Consider the following 20,351-nt stretch of genomic DNA (forward strand, 5'->3'; position numbering starts at 1 on the left):
TGGCGAAGTAAAGAAAGAAAAGATGGGAGGTTTGGGAGCTCTAACGGCTTCCCAAAGCAAGGCCCCAGAAGCCCAAAAAGGTAGTTTAGTGGCTTCCGAACATAATTTTAAATTTCCCAACCTTGTTCCTGGCCTGCCTACTCTCTCTGCATTATTTTTACTTTCTTTCTTTCTTTCTTTTTTTTTACCTTTTTAACTCAAGAATTGCCTTTTTCTGGCAATTTAGTTCAACAGGGTGATTTTGATTTTGATTTTTTGTTTTGTAATTGGAGGTTAGAAACATAAATAAAAGATCCATTCTTCTCCTTGCCTTAAGAGAAGGAAGTCCAATAACTAAGGGAAGAACATTTGATTAACACATTAACTACGACTACGCTAATTACATATCTCAGGCATCATCCTTCACAGTCCACATTCCCCAAGCAGATGAGGTTGGGGTCATTGTTAAACTTACATATACATAATTATATCCAGTAAACAAGATTAATTCCCAGAATATAAAAAATAAGATTTCCAAGATAAACAAAAATATTTCTTCAAAATATCCTGCTTTTGAATCTGGGTGATCCTGTCAACACTTGCACCACCTTTTGTATTGTGACTTGCCTGTAAAGATCAAATTCCATCAAATGAAGTTGGGAAGAGTTATGGGAAGCAGTTCCAGTAGTAATTTATTTGGAAGCAGAAAAGAGTACAACTTTGACAAATATTTTGCAGCAAAACAAAAACACCAAATATAAACCCCTTGTTTTTCCATCATGAGGACAGAAATTTGTCCACTGCTTTGAAATTTAACACATACTACAATACCCTTGATGCATGCCAAAATATGCTAGACGGTGTCAAAACTAGCAAATCGGTTTGACACTCTCTTGTCCAAGCATCAATTATAGTTAAGGAGAGAGAGAGAAGTAAAAGACAATATGGCTTTACCTCAAACCCCAAATTATGCCAGGTTAACTTCTTTTGGTTACTTTCCATATCAATCATCTCTACATTCTTTATTGGGGATGGATTAGAACTCACATTTGATTAATTGTTGCCAACGCCTTGTAGAAGAAATGCAGCTTTATTACGAACCTGCATGGTGGAAGGAATTAATAAATGGAAACAACCCGAATCAGCGCTAGATAAGAAGAATCTGGGTTCCATACTTTTGATGCATGAGATCTCAAATCTGTGCTGCTAATTTGGCAAGAACAATTTCGAAGAAAAAGCCCCCATATTTCATGAACTACTGGCTTATCTCTCAACATTTGATCATATCGAAGCCAATTTTCAGTCAAAACCAGATAGAGGTACATCTTGAAAAAATCACAGTCCTTCTCTTTCACATTTATTGATATGAGCAAATTCAGGATTCCTTCTTCATCAGTAACCTGAGAAGGATGATAAAGTCAAGCAGTAAGGCTATAAACACATTTCCAACACTAATATATGGTGTATAAAATGCAAAATTCAAACTCACAAATATCAACTTATTGGTTTAAACAAATAATACATTGCAATTACTATATTTTGGATGCCACTGTTATGACATCACATGAACAATTAGCATCAACACATGCATTAGTTCCTGAAAAACACTATGTTATTATAACTGTAATCTTGAGTTGGAAGAAATTTGCAAGAAAATGAGAACTTACCATCAGAGACTTACAAAGAAGCAACTATAGTTGTCTAAGAGTACAGAAACCCAGGGGAATATAATGCAAAAAGCAGAGGGCTACCTTATTATCAAAACAATTAACTAGAATTTGGAAGGCAACAGCACTTTTGAGATGCTTGCTACGAGTTTCGACTCCTGAAATGCATTGCACTGCTCGCAAGCAGTTCAAGTCCATAGGAACTCTGAATTCACGTCAGGCAAGCATAAGAAAGAAAGTAGAAAAAAAAAAAAAAAAAAAGAAAGTTAGAGAATGTAACTAATAGTATGCACTCAAGCATAGATTGGGCAGTTTGTGGTGGATGGGGTTGGGTTAAGAAACTATTTTAAAGAATAATAACCTTGAAGCAAGAGATTTTGCTATTTCAGAATAACTGTTAATCCATTCTTCTTCTGTGAATGAACTGATAACTGATTGCATACAGCTCCTCATAAGAACAGAGAGACCTTGAAGTCGCCGGTCTAAAAATAGACAAATGATGACTTCTGCCAGTTCTTGACGGTCTGAAGTCAAAAGGAACAACTGCTTACAACTGCAAAGAGAAAAAATGTCATACTGAACTTCAGAATCAGCAATATTTGTGAACAAGGGCAAAACCGTAGTGAGAGCATCATGAAACTATTATCACACATTATATTAAAAATATTCATGCAACATCCAACTTGTAGGAAAGCCCATACACATTCGGTTTCTATAGATGGTCTTTCCCAAACAACAATACAACACTAAGGGGCTATCTTCAAATCGTATATCACAAAATTAAGTTAATCTAAAAACACTGAGGTAGAAATGCGGGAGCAATTCAACATTTCTGTAGAGCACATATTGGGCCCTTTTAGCACTAATGCTGCATTCAGATCGACCACAAGAAAAGTCCATATATAGCACTAAATAAAAAGTACTCACACTTTGAGATTAGAACAATATTTTCACATACCTTACTTGACAAAAAACAGCTGTAAATTTGATCCAGGTTATGATATTCTGAGGTGGCCCTTTACAAACCGAACCTACTATATTAAAGTTTATAGCATTGAATACACTATATTAGTATACGCAAAGTAAGATGGCAAGAGTTCAAAATTGAGTCATTGAATGTGACAACAGGAAAGAAGGCAAAACATATCATATTAAAGGTTAGCTCTAAAGTGCTATATCATTTATAATCAATTGTTGCAATAGATCATGTCCTGAAATAAACTGTTGCATTAGATTTGAGAAAGCAATACTTATACTGAAAAAAGTCATATCATTTTCATGATGGTTAAACTACAAAAACAAATTTTCTGCCAATTACATCATTAAACTTGGTATCCACATGCCATGCATCCTAATTTGTTATGTAGAAAATGTCCTATCATATTCTAAGAAGATAAAAGATGAATAAATTTATTTGCTGAATGAAATGAACTAGAAGCTGGCAAAGAGTCGATAGAGCTTACTGTTTTTAACAGGTATGTTGGACGAAAAATTGAAAAGAAACCCATATATTTCAAGAGCACCCTTTAGTTCAGAATAGCTGGGGTACCAGTCAATTTCAACAGGTGGCACACCATCCTGGATAAGTATTATGGCAGACAAACAATAATTAATTCCAAGACGAAATTCAGCAGAACATGCTCATTTTAACGTATATCAAAATTTAGTTTTCAGTCCTTGAAGATAAATACCAATTCACCTGAATTTTTGATGAAAGAATGGCACACCAGAATTCACAAGCAGATGACCTCAACTCTTCTTTTGATGAATATAACACTGGTAAAACCAACAGATACATAATTAACATCATTGACTGTTAAATGAAGAAGATGAAGCCAGGAGTAATGAATGTACTCACTCAAGAGAAAGGTCCATGTAGCTATTGATTTTTCTAAACAACCGCATTTAAAGATCAGTTTTAAGAGCCATCCATTTATCAATAACCCTTCAAGGAAAGAGCAGTCTGAAAGAACACATGAAAGAGGTCAGTGATATAAAGAGAAAATTGCTTGTGGCTTAACAGAAGGAAACTGGAATAGATGAAATCTACAATCTGAAATAAAAAGGGGAAATATATATATATATATATATATATATGAGAAAGCCAGTACAAGAAAGTGAAGGACCTTGTTTTGTAACAAGCCCCACCAGAGAGTTGAGCTCATTATTCATGAAAGACTGCAAAATTGACCAACTTCCAAGCTCAGGAAAGGATAACGGTGGTGTAGTCTCCTGTAATTTACATAGAGAAACCAAAAATAGAGATTCAGTCATTTGAAAATCTGGTCCCATGGAGAAGTTTTCCCAGTAGTTGGCATACACAATGTCAAGCAAGATAAATTAATGTTATTCATGAGAGCACCTGCTGTCCAAAGACACATAAGTCCCATTCGGATATCTCTTCCTGGCTGCCAATTGCTCTCATCTATAAAAGAAGAGTACATGTACTTTCGGTCAAGTTTAAAAGGAACAAACACAGAAAACATCATAGGAGAGCAAATAAAAATAGGAAAGGTTATTTTTATGCCTGTTCTTGGCAATCATCAAGAAGACTCGAAAGTTTAGCTTCTTTGCAATTTTTATCCTCATCAGAATCATAGCTTTTTTGAACTTTTGTCTGTTTCTTGGCTTCCTTCTCAATAAGTTTGCTTTGCTCCTTATAATGTTCACTCAAAAGCTCATCTAATCCAATAAGCTTTTTCCTAAATACCATTCACACAGAACACATCATAACAAAGAATCATATAGAACTCCATAATTACTAATAAATGAACATAGTAATAATCTCAAATTGTTTGAAATGCTTTAAGCAATTCTCCTCCGAAAAGAAAGTGATTTTAACATAAATAGGAAAGCAAAACCATAATAAAGTAAAAAGGTCCTAAAATCTCGATTAAAATCCTAAAATTTTTGAACAAGCTACTATCTTTAAGGAAGTTCAAACTGATGGCACTCAATCAACTTCATAAGTGTAAATTCAAACTGAAAATAAGGGGAAAAAAAGGAAACCGAAAACCCTAGCGACCCAAATCCCCAAATCGTATCATACAACAAAAAGCGTAAAAGATAAAAACTTTCTGAGTATACAAGTGAAAATGGTTGGAAAAAAAAAAGAAATTAAGAAATGGGTAACCGTTAATATTTTCTTGTATTGAAGAGAAAGAAAATGAGAACCTTTTCTTGGGGACAACAGGTTTAATAAGAAGTGAGTCTTCTATTTCGAAGTCAAGCGGATCGTCAACATCCATTGTCTCCGATTCTCTCTATCTCTAAAAGATAAAAAACTTCCTTTCTCTGTAATCTTTCTCTCTTTTTATCTGGTATTCCCTCCCTTTTGCATTTTATGTGCGTCCATTAGCGCCAAAACCAGAAGCAAGTAACCGCTTTGAAAGATGTAATAGTTCAGTAAGAAGAGCTCACCTTGGGTCAAATTCTAGGCTAAAAGCCAGAAATTTGAATGCCGAGGCTTGGGGTTAGACAAGGGCCAAACCCATTAAGTAAGATGATCCATTGCAAGTTGGAACAAGGCCTAACATGGGCTATGTGATTTAAGAGCTTGGGCAAAATGAATGTTCTAGCTATTTGTTTATAAGTTTTTCTTTTCTTTTTATTCTTTTTTTCATTTATCTCTCTCCAATTTGAGATTTATGTTTTTGTCTATGATTGTTGTCTTGTTGATGAACAGGAGGTTGAGACAATGTCTCATTAATTACGTGGGGATCATTGATGAGTAATAAGAAGTGAAGTTGCTGGGTAGTCCAAGGATCAGGGTTGGCTGACAATGTGAATAATCTTTAACTTTGTCCAAAATAAGATAAAAGAAAAAATCCTACACAAATTGGAACGTGTTTCCGAACCCACCATATCACAAGTTGCCACTTACAATCCCGCCCGTGAATCACAGAATCTTACATAGAAGAAAGAGAAAAATAAACTTTGAATTGGGGAAAAAGGGTTGGGTGATGCTTCTTTTGTCATGTAATGCTAGCGAGCGTGTGTGAACAAACGATAAAACCAAAATATATGCCATCACAAGTCTAAAGAGCAGTGGCCACAGAGCACTTTCCTGATTTCCTCTGCTTTCTGCTTACTCAGACAAATTTGCCAGTTCTAAAAGCAACTTTAAATTATGGGTAGTAATTGTACTTAAAAATGGTAACAGTTGACAGCATGGAATCTGGGTCAGGGAAGGGGAAAACAAAGGAAAAGAAAATATGGAACAAACCCACTTGGCTACTTTGTCATCGGTCCCGTCTCAATTGTGAACCTAGTTAAATCTCACCTCCTATCTTTTATCGGATTCCAAGGCCAAATGACCATTTCTGTCTCATAAATTCTCAGCATTTTCTCTGAACTTCTTGTATATATCGCTTTTGTAGAATTTCCTGGTTCTCACCACCAAAATTAGAGAGCTCAAGGCTCCAAAAAATGTAACAGAAGCCAAAATTATAAATGGTAGCCTGTAACAATGAGTGCCAATGCAAGTCAATTCTTTCACTGAGGACCGTGTTAGACCTTTCTGTGCAAGATCCTTCAATGCCTCTCTATCGTACAGAAACCCAGTAAGCTTCACATTGAATATGTATGACCCAAGAGGACTAGCCAATTGTCCACAATTGAACAATGTAGAGTAGTACTTTAGGCCAAAAAGCTCAGAAATGATGGCGAAAAGTAATGGCAGTTGTGCACCAAATGAGAATCCAATTATGATTGATGCTATGTAGAGTGAACCCGGAACTGGAAAGGCAACCAAGAGGTAGCCGATGCATGCAAGTAGAAGGACCATAGTCATCATGAGTGGTCGCGGATGCTTGTACTTTACAATCAAGCTTTCGGAAACAAACCCAGAAAAGACTCTCCCAAAGTAATTCCAGATGCTAACAAGGGACACAAAAGAACTTACTGTCTTATTAGGATAGCCGAGCGACTCACCAATCTGCCCCAAGTTGTCAACGGCTGTTAAGCTTGATCCAAGTCCACAGAATGTTGCAAGAAACAGAATCAACATGTCAATGCTTGTCAGTGCTTGCAAAATTGTGTAGTCCTCTCCTCTCTCAGGCCTATCAAAAATGCTAAGGAAACAAGACTTTTCTGCCTTTTCATCAGCCTGTTTTGAAGAACCGGACTCCGAAGCTTCTTGTTTTGATTCAACTACTTCGGGTTTTGGCTTCTCAAATGTTATCTCGGTTGGAGGATTTATAGGCTGTTTCTTGATGTTCCAAACGAGTAATTCTTCTCTAATTGAAATAAAGAGAGGGGCAAAGACGAGGAAACAAACCACTGTGGTGGCGCCAGCGTATTCTGCTTTTGAGAAAGAAACCAGTTTCTCAGTTAAAGTTATTGCCATGAGAAAAACTGCTAGAACAATTGAGGCGAAGAGGAAATGTTGAAAGACTCGAATCTCATTCGGGTGCCTAACAGGTCTCATTATCCGAATTGTGTATACAAATATGACTGAAATTGCAGCCGGAAGCCATCCAATAAGAAGGATGAGAGATTTCGAATCATTTCCATATACAGCCAAGTAAATTTGTGTCATGATAGCTCCGCTTAGCCCAGTATAGCCCTTCAAGAGACCTAACATAGAACCCCTGCTTTCAGGGAAGTTCTTGACACTGGTGACGAGAGCTCCTGTATTTGCAAAATTCTGAGAATTGGCTCCTATACAGATGTAAATGCACATTTGCCAAACTTTTGGCTTGGCTATTTTTCCTGTCACAGCTAACCATATCATGAAATAGCCTCCAAAGTTGAGTGCAGCCCCAAGTAGGAGCACAAACCAAGTCGGTGTTACCTCAGCAATAAGGCCGGAAAGAACCCCAACATTAGCACCAAGATCCTTGGAGAAGCCTAAGAGATTGAGTGTTGTCTGATCATAACCAAGAGTAGCTTTGATCAGCTTGGAGTAAGTTCCAAATAAATATGTTGCACCAGCTCCTGCCATGATAAGGAAGGAAGCAAAAAGTGCAAACCATCGTCCTCTTAGGAACTGTATCGTGAAAGGCAACAATTCATTGCCTTTGAGTCCTCTCCTGATCGAGATGCTGCCCATTGCTTCCTCAACCATACTTTTCAATTTCTCTTATTTGCTGAGGCTATGGAAATGGAGTAAAGACAGTTGGTCAAGAAAAATCGGACAGGAGAAGAAGAAGATGATGAATCTAATTCCTGAAAAAGAAACGGGGGATATGTTGAACTAAACTTTCCAGGATTATTTAAGAGTTGTTCGCAAGAAGGGATATAAATAAGACAACAAAGACTAATTCGACTAATGTTTGGTAGGCCGCGTTATAGAAATTTGAAGGGGGTAGAAACTTTTTACATGACAGGTTTCCTTTGCCTTTGTTTCGGTTCCAGACTGTGGCCCTATTCTTACGAGAATTTACTTCATTCTGATGCATTTTTTTGTTAAAAGATAAAACCATAGAGTAATTTTCATTTGTATAAAAAGTCATATAGGATAAAGTCATCCTGTAATAGGTCCAAAAATAGCATTCTTGCAAGGAAAATTAATTTGGTTTTGCTTAAATCTCAAAGGCTCAATGGATTTTTTGTAATTAATTAAACCAAATTCAAAACATTTTTTTTAAATTCCTACCGTTAGGTAGGAGAGTTTAGTTAGCAGGGTCTTTTTTGTTTGACTTGTATACTGTTTTTTTTTTTTACCAAGTATTTAGTACACTATTATGAAAAAAAATGGTAGTTTAAAGATTTGGCTGTGTTCACTTTCTAGATTGATACCGATGTCATGGATTGGGGCCGACGTATTTGAAAAACAATGGTTTAGATTAGACGAGCAAATTCACATGAAAGCTAAAGGACAGTTGTCTAGGCAAAGGAATATACAATTATTGGACTTGTTGGAGTATATGTCTCAATCAATAATTCCACCAATTACAAGACTTTCCCTTATTCAAGCTTAATGCTAGGGAACGTTTTCTAATTCATTTATGTCAATTCCCATCAATGGAAAAAGGGATTTGGGGGTGAATTCTATAATGAAAAAGGAATATTTTGGTGATAAGATTAAGAAACGTACAAATTTTCTGTGGATTTGAATAATGAAAAAGGGATTTGTGTTTAACAGATGATGCTTATTAAGGATTGGGCATTTTCAACTCAGGGACGAAGTATACCTAAAAGAATGACAAGGAAACAAAAGTTGTCTTGCTTACAAGCCATTTCCAACCCGCAGGATCCTAAAGGGAAGTCTCTTATATGTCTGAGACGTCTCTGCCTTGTGCACATTATTGTGCATCAGCTTCTAATTTGGCTTCTGACAGAACACAAATAGACTAACTAATATGGTGTTTTCTAATATCCGTTGATGTTGCTTCCTAAGTTCCAAAAGGTGATTCTAAGTGTGAAAGGAGAAATCGAGGTCAACCATAACATCATTAGAAATCATTCCAACACGCATGTTCCCTTTATGATGATACCAAGAGATTTTGCCACTTGAATCGCAGCCTCGGCCTCTTATCATTTGCATAGTGATGATGACTCCATATTACATGTACTATAATGGCCATCCACATCGTTTTTACTTTGCAATACTGTAGAGTGTAAGATATGGGGAGCACAACTGTGGTGGGCAATGGCTATGCTGAGGTTGTGATCAAGGTGGGTAATGGCAGTGCTGCAAAACATGGCTAGATTGTTCTTTGAGGAACATGAACAATCCTGAAACAAATAGGGATCATTCTCCAGGTATCATGAACATAAGGCTTAACTAGCTGATCCATTTCTTACTTGTGAAGATCCATGTCCAATGCACGCATAAGTAATATGGATGGCAATGAAATGAATATCGTTATTTTTAAAGTATTCATATTTGAATTTAATTAATATTTATAATATTTAAATCTATTTAAATATTTATTTAATTTTAATATCATTGTTCAAATCTAAATCCATTTAAATAAATACTATTTGTTTTGATATCTAAATCCGTTAAAATATTTATTTATTTAAATTTTTTATCAAAATGTAAAATAAGCAAGAATTTAACTTAAAATTCAATTCACTATTAACTAATAACAAATAAACATTATCTTTTAAGGTTAAAAAACTTCCACAAGTATAAAATTTTATATATTTTACATATATAAATGGGTAACTTATTAGGATATAAATTCAAATATATGTTATTATTTATTAAAATTTAAATAGATTTTCATATTGAATATCTAAGAGATATTATCCATATTCTATCTCAATTCATCACGAATGATAAATTTTTTATTTAAATTTATTAATTATCTATTTATAACAATCTAAATTTGACATTAATAGATCAAAGAATAATAATGGATATCTGTTTATTAATTATTTATTGGCATCTCTAATAAGGAAGAGGAAGGAGGTCCATTAGTTGTGGCAAGCATACATCGGTCCACAAAATAGAGCCCCTTATTTCATTTAAGCCCATTCAGAAGGATTCGTGGGTTTAATGATAGTGCATAAAAGGGTAAGCTTTGTTTGTTTTCCTGACCTTTCTTCAAGGTTATAGCCTTTTAGGTTTCTAAAAAATAACAGATTAGCCGACGTCCCAATCACACTCATTCATCAAAGTTCAGAAGCAAAAAAGGCCAGACATGCAAAAGAAAAGCACCACAATCTCAATTTAATGTGTTGATCTTAAATGTATGGACTAAGCGTCGTTGAATGACGAATCAAGCACAGATCAATCTGAAACATTATATCTTTAACATTTTGGAAAACCATATCAATATTTTCTGATACAAGACCCAAGAAAGATGGGAAATTGTAATAACCCTCCAATTTCTTCATCCCACCTAATATAATAGTACTAAAAGTTTCTTGGTTTATCATCCACATTACCAACTACCATTAGGAGAGGATCCTTTCCCAATTAATGAGTGCCCCAAATAGTAGTTTGACATGTCAAGCAAGAGATTTAATTAGGGCAGGATGAATAATATGTTCCTTGTTACAATAAATTTTTCAAGCCTTCACTGTTCCCTCCCTTGAGCACATGGAAACATGAATATAATGCTTATAGATTTTTCCAGGAAAAAGGTTCGTTCCAAGGACCTGATATTTTGGTACCTAGAGCTAGAATTACTAGAAAAGTAGAAATTGCATACAAGAAACAGAAAGAATCTGTCTAATGAACACGATTATGTAAACTTTTCATGTCAAATTTCTAGTTATCTGAGCTTGACCCATTAATTAGAGTCACCTTTTTCATTATTTTTTCCTCTGCCATGGGAGGAAGGATATAAAAGTGATGGGGGTTACTACTAGCCAGTTTACCTTCAAAAGTTCCATTCTTTCAAATCTTTGATCAGAAACCAAACAAAATGCAAATTATTTTAAGGAGAAAAAGCCTTCTTTATCTATTTTAAAAGCAAATAAGAAATTTGTAGGAGCATAATTGTCAAGACCACCACAATGATAAAGATGCCTATGACTAAAACTCCCCCAAAAAGCTCATAATTACGCAAATGGTGATGAAATGACACTGATCTGTTGTCCAACCAACTAAGATAGAAAGTCAGAAAGGCGGCTGTCAATTTGGAGTTTGGTCATTGGCCATTGCTTTGCCAACAAGTGAAAAAGAGACAACACGTGTGCCACTAAATCGACCTTTGTTGACAAGTTTAAAAATACAAGATGGCAAGATAACGTATGAGAAACGCACCCGAAGGCCAACCATGGTGTGGATTAGGCAAAGTGCTTTCGACACTCCAATAATCAATTAGCAAGTAACTTCATCTGTTCATCATTAATCCAAGTCAGATAAAAAAAAAAAAAACTCGAGCAAGACCATTAAAGCTGTTGCTGTTTCATGTTTAAATCAGGATAGAGGCCCAACTTTCTAGTCCTCCGTTTATTTTGCTTCCTTCTCATCTCCTTGCCGTCCTCAACGAGACTCTTCAAAAACGACAAACAATCAAAGTCCTACTCATTCTTTTTGCGGAAGAGCATTTGGTTGTTGATGATTTGTGTCATTGTGTATGCCTAATGCCCATGCATTTCATTTTTCAATGCACTCTTTCTAGATTGTTCTGTTCAAAGTCAACAAATTATTCTTTTCTTATGGCATCTAAACCTCGAATCGAAAGGGACCAATCCCCCAACTGTAACTTCTTAATCTAACATATATTTTAGTCAAAGCATAGATTAGTTATGCAATTATTAGATTAATTAGCATTTGTTAAATGAGTAGGAGAAGAAAACAATGAATATTTCAACTTTAACCGGTGGCATCTTGCTGAATTCTATATCCAACTATTATAGTATGATACAGTATTATATTAACAACCGGTAAGGACTTATCTTCAAGCACTATATATAGTAGGTAAGATGTCATAAATTCTGGTCTCATTTATAACCGTTGAAGCTCAAGATTGAGTAATTTGAAAGTTCGGGTTAGTGTAATTCAAGCCTAATTGAGTAGTGCTCGGGGTTCTCTTGCATCAGCAAGCTTAACTGAATCATTGTCTACCTGCTTGTTGGGTTAAGGTTACCATAATGACAAACAGGTAGGATTTTTTGCACATTTGATGGTGCTCTTCAGCCTTTAAAATTGTCCATTAATTTATTTATCTACTCATCCTAGTAAATAAGCTTACTTAAAATCATAGCCTGAATATAGAAAAAAAAAAGACTGTAAGAATTAAAATTATTAAATATCACCTTTTAAGATGATATATGTATCAATTAAATTAAAATTTGAGTTTATTGTATAAATGAATTATTCATTTATATTATTACATATTCAAATATTCAAAACATTAGAAACTAATTTTTGTAATTAACAAATCTCATGTTCGGATTTTGAAAATAAATAATTTGTTCTTATGGGCGGAATGAAATTATCTTATATGTATTTAAAACATAAACAACCTACCTTAATTAAACCAGAAGATTCAACCGTTGATCAAAACCCAACCAAACTACAAGGGCCACCTTACCTTAATTAGCAAGTACCACCTCATTAAAAACCAAGCAGTCAGAGGCTTGTTATCTTGTCACCTTCATTAATCCAATAATCCAATGCTTACCAAATGCTCATAGGTTAACACGACGCTATCATTTCATTTTACCAAAAACTACTCCCAACATGTCACCTTAGTAGTTGTTCACCAAGGGCATTCATGTCATTAAACCCATCAAAATTAAACAATTTTTTTCTAATTAAAAATTTTCATTCATGAATGTGATGAGGTAAGCAAATTTGATACATTTTTTCAAAGAAATTTTGTTTAATTAACCAACGTGTAATCTATCTTTAAGTCACTGTATTTTATCTTCCCGTTCATCATCAAAACCAGAAACTGAAAGCCCCAACCCAACTGAAAGCCCTTCGATCTTCCTCCGGGAAAAAATCTTGTGTTAGGGCTCCTTGTTTCTTCTGTGTGTTTCCTGGTGGCTTGTTTTTTATTTTTAAATGAGATGGCTCCAGAACTGCAAAAACCCACCAAGAAAAACAGAAGGTTCTCTTGTTAGGATGAGGATATTACACAAAGGCAGACAACTTGAAAAAAGCTTATTTTTTAAATATTACAAATGGGTTCTTTGGTTTTCTTTTACCCTCTATTTACTCACCTCTTTCTTCATAACTAACAAGCCAATCCCTTTATCAAAAGCCCATGTTTCTGGTTCCAAATCTTCCCTAGCTTCTCGTGTCCTGTTTGATTCTGTCAACAAAACTAGTCACAAATTAAAAGCCAAAAATCCAGGTTCTTCTTCTTCTTCTTCTTTCACTAAGCTTTTCCATTTTTTTCTTCTGAACAGCAATGCTTTTAATTTTTTTTTCTTTGACAGCTTCATTCAAAGGCTTGAAGATATACATCTACGAGTTACCATCAGAATACAACGAAGACTGGCTTTCCAACAAGCGATGCAGCAACCACTTGTTTGCTTCGGAGGTGGCCATTCACAAAGCGTTGATGAGCACCTACGACTTGAGAACATTTGACCCTAACGAAGCTGATTTCTTTTTTGTCCCTGTTTATGTCTCCTGCAACTTCAGCACCGTTAATGGGTTCCCTGCCATTGGCCACGCTCGCTCTCTTATATCTTCCGCTATTCAACTCATCTCCGCAAACTACCCTTTCTGGAACCGTTCCTTAGGTTCCGACCACATATTCATTGCCTCTCATGATTACGGAGCCTGCTTCCACGCCATGGTAAGCAAAAATAATTTCTCAAAAAAAAAAAGTCTTTTTAAGAACCCTTAATCTGGTTTTTAATTTCTGTTTTTCCCTCTGAAGGAGGATTTAGCTATTGATGATGGGATTCCAGAGTTTTTGAAGAACTCGATAATATTACAAACTTTCGGGGTTAATTACAAGCACCCTTGTCAGGACGTTGAAAATGTTCTTATACCGCCCTATATCCCGCCGGAAAGCGTTCGGAAGACCCTCGAGAAAGCTCCGTTGACCGGTAACCGAGACATCATGGTCTATTTCAGGGGAAAAATGGAGGTCCACCCAAAAAACATTAGTGGAAAATTTTACAGCAAGCAAGTACCAAAATCAAAGTCTCAATCATTTTTAATGTTGGCTTGAATCATTGTGTGGAAAAATACGTGTTTATCCATGTTGAGTGTTGTTTTGTTTTTGGTAACAGGAGGGTGAGGACGGAAATTTGGCGGAGATATAACGGAGACCGGAGGTTTTACTTGCAAAGACATAGATTTGCTGGTTACCAGACAGAAATTGTACGGTCGGTTTTTTGTTTGTGTCCACTGGGGTGGGCCCCTTGGAGCCCCAGGCTTGTTGAGTCTGTGGCTTTGGGCTGCGTCCCGGTGATTATAGCAGACGGTATCCGGTTGCCTTTTCCCTCCGCCGTGAAGTGGCCAGAGATTTCCCTCACGGTGGCGGAAAGGGACGTTGGGAAGTTGAGGAGGATTCTGGAACACGTTGCGAAGACCAATTTGTCTACCATCCAAAGGAGCTTGTGGGACCCGACAGTCACGCGGGCCCTACTGTTCAATGATCGTATGCAAGAAGGGGATGCCACATGGCAGGTTCTCGACTCGCTTTATCATAAACTAGACCGATCGTACAAGAGGTCAAAGGTTTCGAGCCAATAGGAAGAGAACACGTCGGATGAGTTAGTAATGGGTTGCCACTGGCGAGCTGTAAGGAAGTGTTCTTCCCATCGTGGCTGCAAGTGCATGAGGATTACAATGGAGGACAGCTGGGATGGTCTCTTGGATCGCCGGCGTTACTAATCAGAGGAGATGGAATTTTATAGACAGTGGCCCGGTGGTCCCACATAAAACACGGAATTTTTTGTTTCTTTGAGATTTTTGCGGGAAATACAATAGTAAGTGATATATACAAAAATGACCTTTTGTATACGGAGAAAGATAACAAATTGTTTTTTTAGTTTATATATTATCAATAAGATGAAAATATTTTAAATATTAATTTTTAAAATAAATATATAAAAATTAATAATTTTTTAAAAAATTATTTATTAAAAAAAAAATATTATTTAATTTATTAACAGTATACGAAATCTAAACTTTTTTAGAGACAAAGACAAGACAACCCATTTGACCATTCACTTAAATCAATTTTGTACATGTTACTTTTTGAAGTGATTTAAATTGGATCCATGTTCAAGTTTTGAGCTGTCTCTTGGAACTCGGGTGCTGCAACTGGTTTTGGTTAAATTTTTTAGGTTTCGATTGTTTCGTAAAATTTATTTTTTAAAATAATATTAAAATATTAAAAATTATTTATTATTAAAATATATTAAAATTATTTATTATTAAAAGTATTAATATTAAAAAATAATTATATTTTAATAAAATTATTTAATATTAAAATATTAAGTTAATAAAAAAATATTTAAAATAAAATAATTTATTGTTTATTATATTATTTATTAATAATATATTATTTATTAATATATGACTCATTAGTATTAATATATTATTATATATTTATTTATAATAATATTTATTAATATATAATAATATTATTTATGAATATATTATAATATTATACTATTATTTATTAATTTTTATTAATATATTATATAATAGTATATTATTTATTAATATAATATTATTTATAAATAAAATTATGCTTTAAAATATTAATAAATAATTATACTCACAAAATTTTTTTCAAAAAAATATCTTTTTTTCAAATTCTTAAAATATATTTTTTAAAAATCATATTTTTCATTAATAAATAAATTGTTTTTTATTAATCAATTAATTTTTTATCAAATAAATATTTAAAAATATAAAAATCATTTTTTACGATACATGCAGAGAGAGCCTGAATATTCATTTTTTGAGATGCCCAAATCCTGTAAAATATGGCAAAGTATATACCTTGAATGGAAAAATGTGATTGAAAATTTAGCTTTTGGGTACGGCGACAAGGGCATTGTCCTGCAAATGTATTGAAAAAAGGGTAAATATATATATCAGAAGTTGTCAGAGTGGAGGGAGAGAGAGAGAGAGAGAGTGCCTTAAAGAAGGGATCGTGGTGTGGGGGGGGGAGGTTTGGCGTCAGTGGTCACGACATACTGTGTCATTAAAAGTTAAAATTAACAAACAGAACCATTGCTCGGTTAACTGGTCCCAACCCCATTGTTGGCAGCCGATTAGTTTTTGAATTTCGGGTTTCTTTTGTTTTCAGGTGCCAGTAGCAACGGCTTCTGTCTTTGTCCTTTCACTATATTTGTACCTGTAGTGCTGGCTGCTTCACTTCAATTCCGTTGATGTATTACTTGATAGGTAAAAAAGGTCAGGTTCTGCTTCTGGTGGTAAAAAACAGTGTGATGACATGGATATTTATAAAGGCGGTCGCTGTGAAAAATTTTAAGCATGCATGCATTTGCTAGTCTCATCTCATATTGGAGAAAATAACACCCAACTCTTATGAAGCAAATTCTAAATGGCAATTGAAAGAAAGTTTTGGAACTTTTTCCTCTATATATTGTTTTTGTCTAAATGTTTTGATGAAAAAAATAAAATCCAGAATCTGTTTTCTGACATGGAAAAATCGGGTATAGTATATGGAATTGACCATTTGACGTTGGCACTTGGCAATTTGTAGGGGTAGAAAAAGGAAATAGACAAAAATCCGACCTGCCGGATTCGAACCAGCGACCTAAGGATTATCTGTTGGATTTTACCCACTACAGTCCTCCGCTCTACCAACTGAGCTAAGGTCGGTTTGTGTTTTCAGAGCTCCGCTCTACATGATGATAGATTCTCTTATAAAAGTAAGCAATCACCAATTAATATCAAAGTCCCTAACTATCACAAAGTCTCTCATTCAATGGTTTAGTAGTAATTGCAGGAAGGCCTGCAATATTCGTGCTCTGATAGCGGTCATAATCCACTGCAGTCTGAGAAGGAACTGCCTCTCAGTCGTTAACAACAGCCCAAAACTTCAGTTACATTTGAGCCCAAATATAACAAAGATCCGACAACTTTGTCCTTGCAGCAATTGGGCCTACCTTCAGATAAATATCAGAAGAACGGAAGAGAATAATTGACCGGTTAACGGTCTTTCCTGGTCATGAAATATCAATCTAAATGAACGCAGAGCAGAAGAAAACAGAAGAAAAACGGATTTGTTTTTGAGCAATTTTGCTGTGAAAATTGTCCCAAAAGTAAAGACTTTTGTTTTTAATTTGGAACCAAACGATCTGGTCCGAAGGGAAAAAAATGGAGAAGGTGATGAATATGATAAAGCCAAAACCAAATCCACAACAGCAATTAAGAGATTGGCAGCATAAGCTCCGTCAGGAATGCCGCAACATCGAGCGCCAAATCAGAGGCAAGTTTTTTCCTTTTTTTTTTTAATTCTTTTTTGTTGTATTTATGGATGGTGGATTTGGAGAATTTGGAATGATGGGTACGGTTTATTTTGGTAATTGTTAAATTGGGTATTGAATTCTTACTTCAGATATTCAGAGAGAAGAGAGAAACGTACAAAAAGCTATTAGGGATGCTGCCAAGAGAAATGACATGGTTTCTGCTAAGGTGCTTATTTGTTTAAATTTCTTTTGATATATATATATTTTTTGCCTTTTTGATTGTGGTGATGATGATGAACTTTCAAGTGAATTTGGTTGCTAGTATTCAAGAAGAAATACTTGAGGATGTTAAATTTTCTGCATATTCTTGACTGCATTAAACATGTGTATATATTATTATTATTCATAAATTACTGCATAAATTTATCAAGTATTATTCATACATTAAACTTATTCTTTTCATCCTTGAATTGTATTGAATACTGTTATGAATCGAACGCGTTTGTGGAGTTGTAGGCTCTTGCATTTGGTTCTTGTTGTTAATTGAAAAGTTGGAATACTCATTTTTGCCTTTCATTTTCATTTCGTTTGTCTATTTCAGGCACTTGCCAAAGAAATTGTTAGATCAAGGAGGACAGTCAATCGTCTACATGAAAATAAGGCACAAATGAATTCAATATCAATGCACCTTGGGGAAAGTGTAGGTATGATGTTTTGCATATCTAAGTTTACATTTCTGTTCAGCCTATATGGACTTTATCATGACAGGGAATGGTATTATCATTGTGGTCACTTGTGTTCATCAATATATCTTTTATATTCTTGACAGTAGTGTTGTGTCCAATAATCCTTTTTTGGAATGGTTAATCTGCTCCCTGTATTCTAATTTTTGGATCAACTACTTGTTTCTCCAGACTGATTCTCATTAATTTGTTTGAATTTCTGAAAACATTGCAGCGATTGCCCGTACAGTTGGGCATTTGTCCAAGAGTGCTGAGGTTATGAAGCTTGTTAATAACCTCATGAAGGCTCCAGAAGTGGCTGTCACAATGCAAGAGTTCAGCAAAGAGATGACTAAGGTTTCTTTACTACTTAGTTTTGATCTTGAGTAGCATGGAAAATATAGATAAATGATTACCTTCCATTTGAGCAGAACACCTTCTTTTGGTTGTATAACTTTTCATTGGGATTAATATCTGAGCTTTTATCTTGTTGCCCTTAACTGTAACTTGTGTCAGCCTGAACTATTATTCTCCATCTAGCATTGTTGGTTACATATGGTTCTGTTGCTAACTTAAATATATAAGTTAGGGGATTTTCTAATGGCTTAAACATTTGGGACTAGTGGTCAGCTTACTATCTCTAACACAATGATGATATGCCTGCTATCTGAAAAGATGTGTAATGTACTCATCAGATAGTTATTCTCTGCATTAATTTGTAGGCAGGGGTTATTGAGGAGTTTGTCAATGATGCTCTTGACGACGCACTGGACTCTGAGGATATAGAAGAGGAGACAGAAGAAGAAGTTGACAAGGTCTTGACAGCAATTGCCGGTGAGACTGCTGCACAGCTTCCAGAAGCAGTCAGGAAGGAGAAGATGAAGCAGCCAGCTCAGGCAGCACCACAGGAGGTATATTTGGGATAAATGCTTTGTAACGTACCTGGGGCTAATCTTTTCTCGTTAGAACCTGAAGAGTTCAATTCTTTTTTCTTTTTCTTTTTTTCTTTTTTTTATACTTTCCAGGAAGAAGCTATAGCCGAAGGAGTTGATGATGAGGAAGAACTAGAAGAAATAAGGGCTCGACTTGCAAAAGTTAGGTCATAAGTCAAGCTTTTAGCCTTGCCCATTCTCCTTGCTTAATGTAGAATTCGTGATCATGCTGACTAGTGAGCCGCCTCTGGGTTTGATTGCAATTACTGGTGTCCCGAATTTAACACTTAAGGAAAGCAACCTTATGTGTAATGTATTACAAACAGGGTATCTGCAAATCAGTACATTGTTGCTATCGAGTTATTTCTATGGGCAAGATCTGTATTAAACCAGGAGAATTGATGTGTTGAAACTCTTTTTATATTCTCTACCTTGTACTTTAATCCAGTTGTTCTGTAAAACGACGAGTCAATTCGAGCTAATCACCAACATGAAGTACGCTTGGCGATTTGGCAAAGGATGAGTCATGTCATGTGAGAGTAACTTCAAAGAAAGGACCTCAACCAATTCCAGAATTCCCAAGCCTTCGAACCAACTATAGCTTTGCTGAAAATGGGCGGCTAACTTGTTTTAGAGGACCGAGGGTGTTCTCTGATATTCCACATTGTAATGGGCTAAAAACCCTGCAATCCGCAAAATTTCAGGGGATTGCCAGAAACTTTAGGCTATAAATTGGGCTCATATTTGTCCAAATGTCTCGAAATTTCCACATGCAAGATTACAGACCAACCTAAAGTCCGAGGGGGTTCAGCTTTTGTCTAGTGTAACTCAATTAATAATCTCAAAATGAAGAACAACAAACCCTTGCTAGTTTTGCACATGATCCTTCTTTTTGTCTGCTAAAATAATTTAAAACCAAGAGAAATTCATGATATTGTTTATCCTTTTGGTTGGAAAGGTGTGGGGGTGGAAGAGAAAAACTGAAAAAGGTCACAAACGAATTTAATACAATAATTACTATGCTTATTTGAGGGAACGGAATATTCCTTTTTCCTTTCTTTGGCTGATTAGGAAATAGAATATACCTCATTTCACATACTAGTATTTACCGTTATTAAGTTACAGTTATCTATATATTGTTGCTCTTTCTTTATTTTTTTTAATTAAGAGGAGTTTTTTATGGTTACGCCTTCTATTTAAAAAAAATAAAAAAATAATTTTAAAAAATTACGATATATGTTATTATTTTAATTTTGTTTAAAAAATAAAAAAAATTATTGTTAATG

At 35.0% G+C, this 20,351-nt stretch overlaps 3 protein-coding genes, 1 non-coding gene and 1 pseudogene across 9 annotated transcripts; 2 read left to right on the top strand and 3 right to left on the bottom strand.

The window, feature by feature from the left end:
- Positions 1-327: 327 nt before the first annotated feature.
- LOC111303518 (actin protein 2/3 complex subunit-like protein) lies at positions 328-5,074 on the bottom strand. 5 transcript variants are annotated; one of them, XR_016326930.1, is made up of 13 exons: positions 4,821-5,074; positions 4,174-4,348; positions 4,009-4,071; positions 3,773-3,878; positions 3,505-3,609; positions 3,346-3,422; positions 3,110-3,224; positions 2,605-2,677; positions 2,008-2,199; positions 1,731-1,851; positions 1,155-1,379; positions 934-1,080; positions 328-606 (listed from the first exon to the last, which is right to left on the bottom strand). XR_016326930.1 is itself a non-coding variant. In XM_022899843.2 (13 exons), exons 1-12 carry the CDS (start codon positions 4,892-4,894, stop codon positions 1,033-1,035), a joined length of 1,374 nt encoding a protein of 457 aa, XP_022755578.2. In that variant the 5' UTR covers positions 4,895-5,074; the 3' UTR covers positions 328-606; positions 1,027-1,032. The 5 variants fall into 5 exon arrangements, 2 of the variants coding, with proteins under 2 accessions (XP_022755578.2, XP_089598650.1); XR_016326929.1 differs by having other exon boundaries at positions 2,605-2,680; positions 4,821-5,050; XM_022899843.2 differs by having other exon boundaries at positions 1,027-1,080.
- Positions 5,075-5,561: 487 nt separating this feature from the next.
- LOC111303516 (protein NUCLEAR FUSION DEFECTIVE 4-like) lies at positions 5,562-8,258 on the bottom strand. Its single transcript, XM_022899839.2, has one exon. It carries the CDS (start codon positions 7,711-7,713, stop codon positions 5,974-5,976), a length of 1,740 nt encoding a protein of 579 aa, XP_022755574.2. The 5' UTR covers positions 7,714-8,258; the 3' UTR covers positions 5,562-5,973.
- Positions 8,259-12,870: 4,612 nt separating this feature from the next.
- On the top strand, positions 12,871-15,046 carry LOC111303520 (putative glucuronoxylan glucuronosyltransferase IRX7; annotated as a pseudogene). Its single transcript, XR_016326933.1, has 4 exons — positions 12,871-13,354; positions 13,440-13,804; positions 13,889-14,139; positions 14,247-15,046. The product of XR_016326933.1 is annotated as a putative glucuronoxylan glucuronosyltransferase IRX7 (transcript).
- A 1,682-nt stretch (positions 15,047-16,728) lies between these two features.
- TRNAY-GUA (transfer RNA tyrosine (anticodon GUA)) lies at positions 16,729-16,821 on the bottom strand. The gene is made up of 2 exons: positions 16,785-16,821; positions 16,729-16,764 (listed from the first exon to the last, which is right to left on the bottom strand). It is a non-coding gene; the product is annotated as a tRNA-Tyr (tRNA).
- A 109-nt stretch (positions 16,822-16,930) lies between these two features.
- Positions 16,931-19,495, top strand: LOC111303521 (vacuolar protein sorting-associated protein 24 homolog 1). The gene is made up of 6 exons (XM_022899848.2): positions 16,931-17,431; positions 17,561-17,637; positions 18,013-18,115; positions 18,369-18,490; positions 18,856-19,044; positions 19,159-19,495. Exons 1-6 carry the CDS (start codon positions 17,320-17,322, stop codon positions 19,237-19,239), a joined length of 684 nt encoding a protein of 227 aa, XP_022755583.1. The 5' UTR covers positions 16,931-17,319; the 3' UTR covers positions 19,240-19,495.
- Positions 19,496-20,351: the final 856 nt, after the last annotated feature.

Source organism: Durio zibethinus, chromosome 13 (genome assembly GCF_047325235.1).
Source record: "Durio zibethinus cultivar Kanyao isolate XHJ-2024 chromosome 13, ASM4732523v1, whole genome shotgun sequence".
In the NCBI taxonomy this organism is placed as follows: domain Eukaryota; kingdom Viridiplantae; phylum Streptophyta; class Magnoliopsida; order Malvales; family Malvaceae; genus Durio; species Durio zibethinus.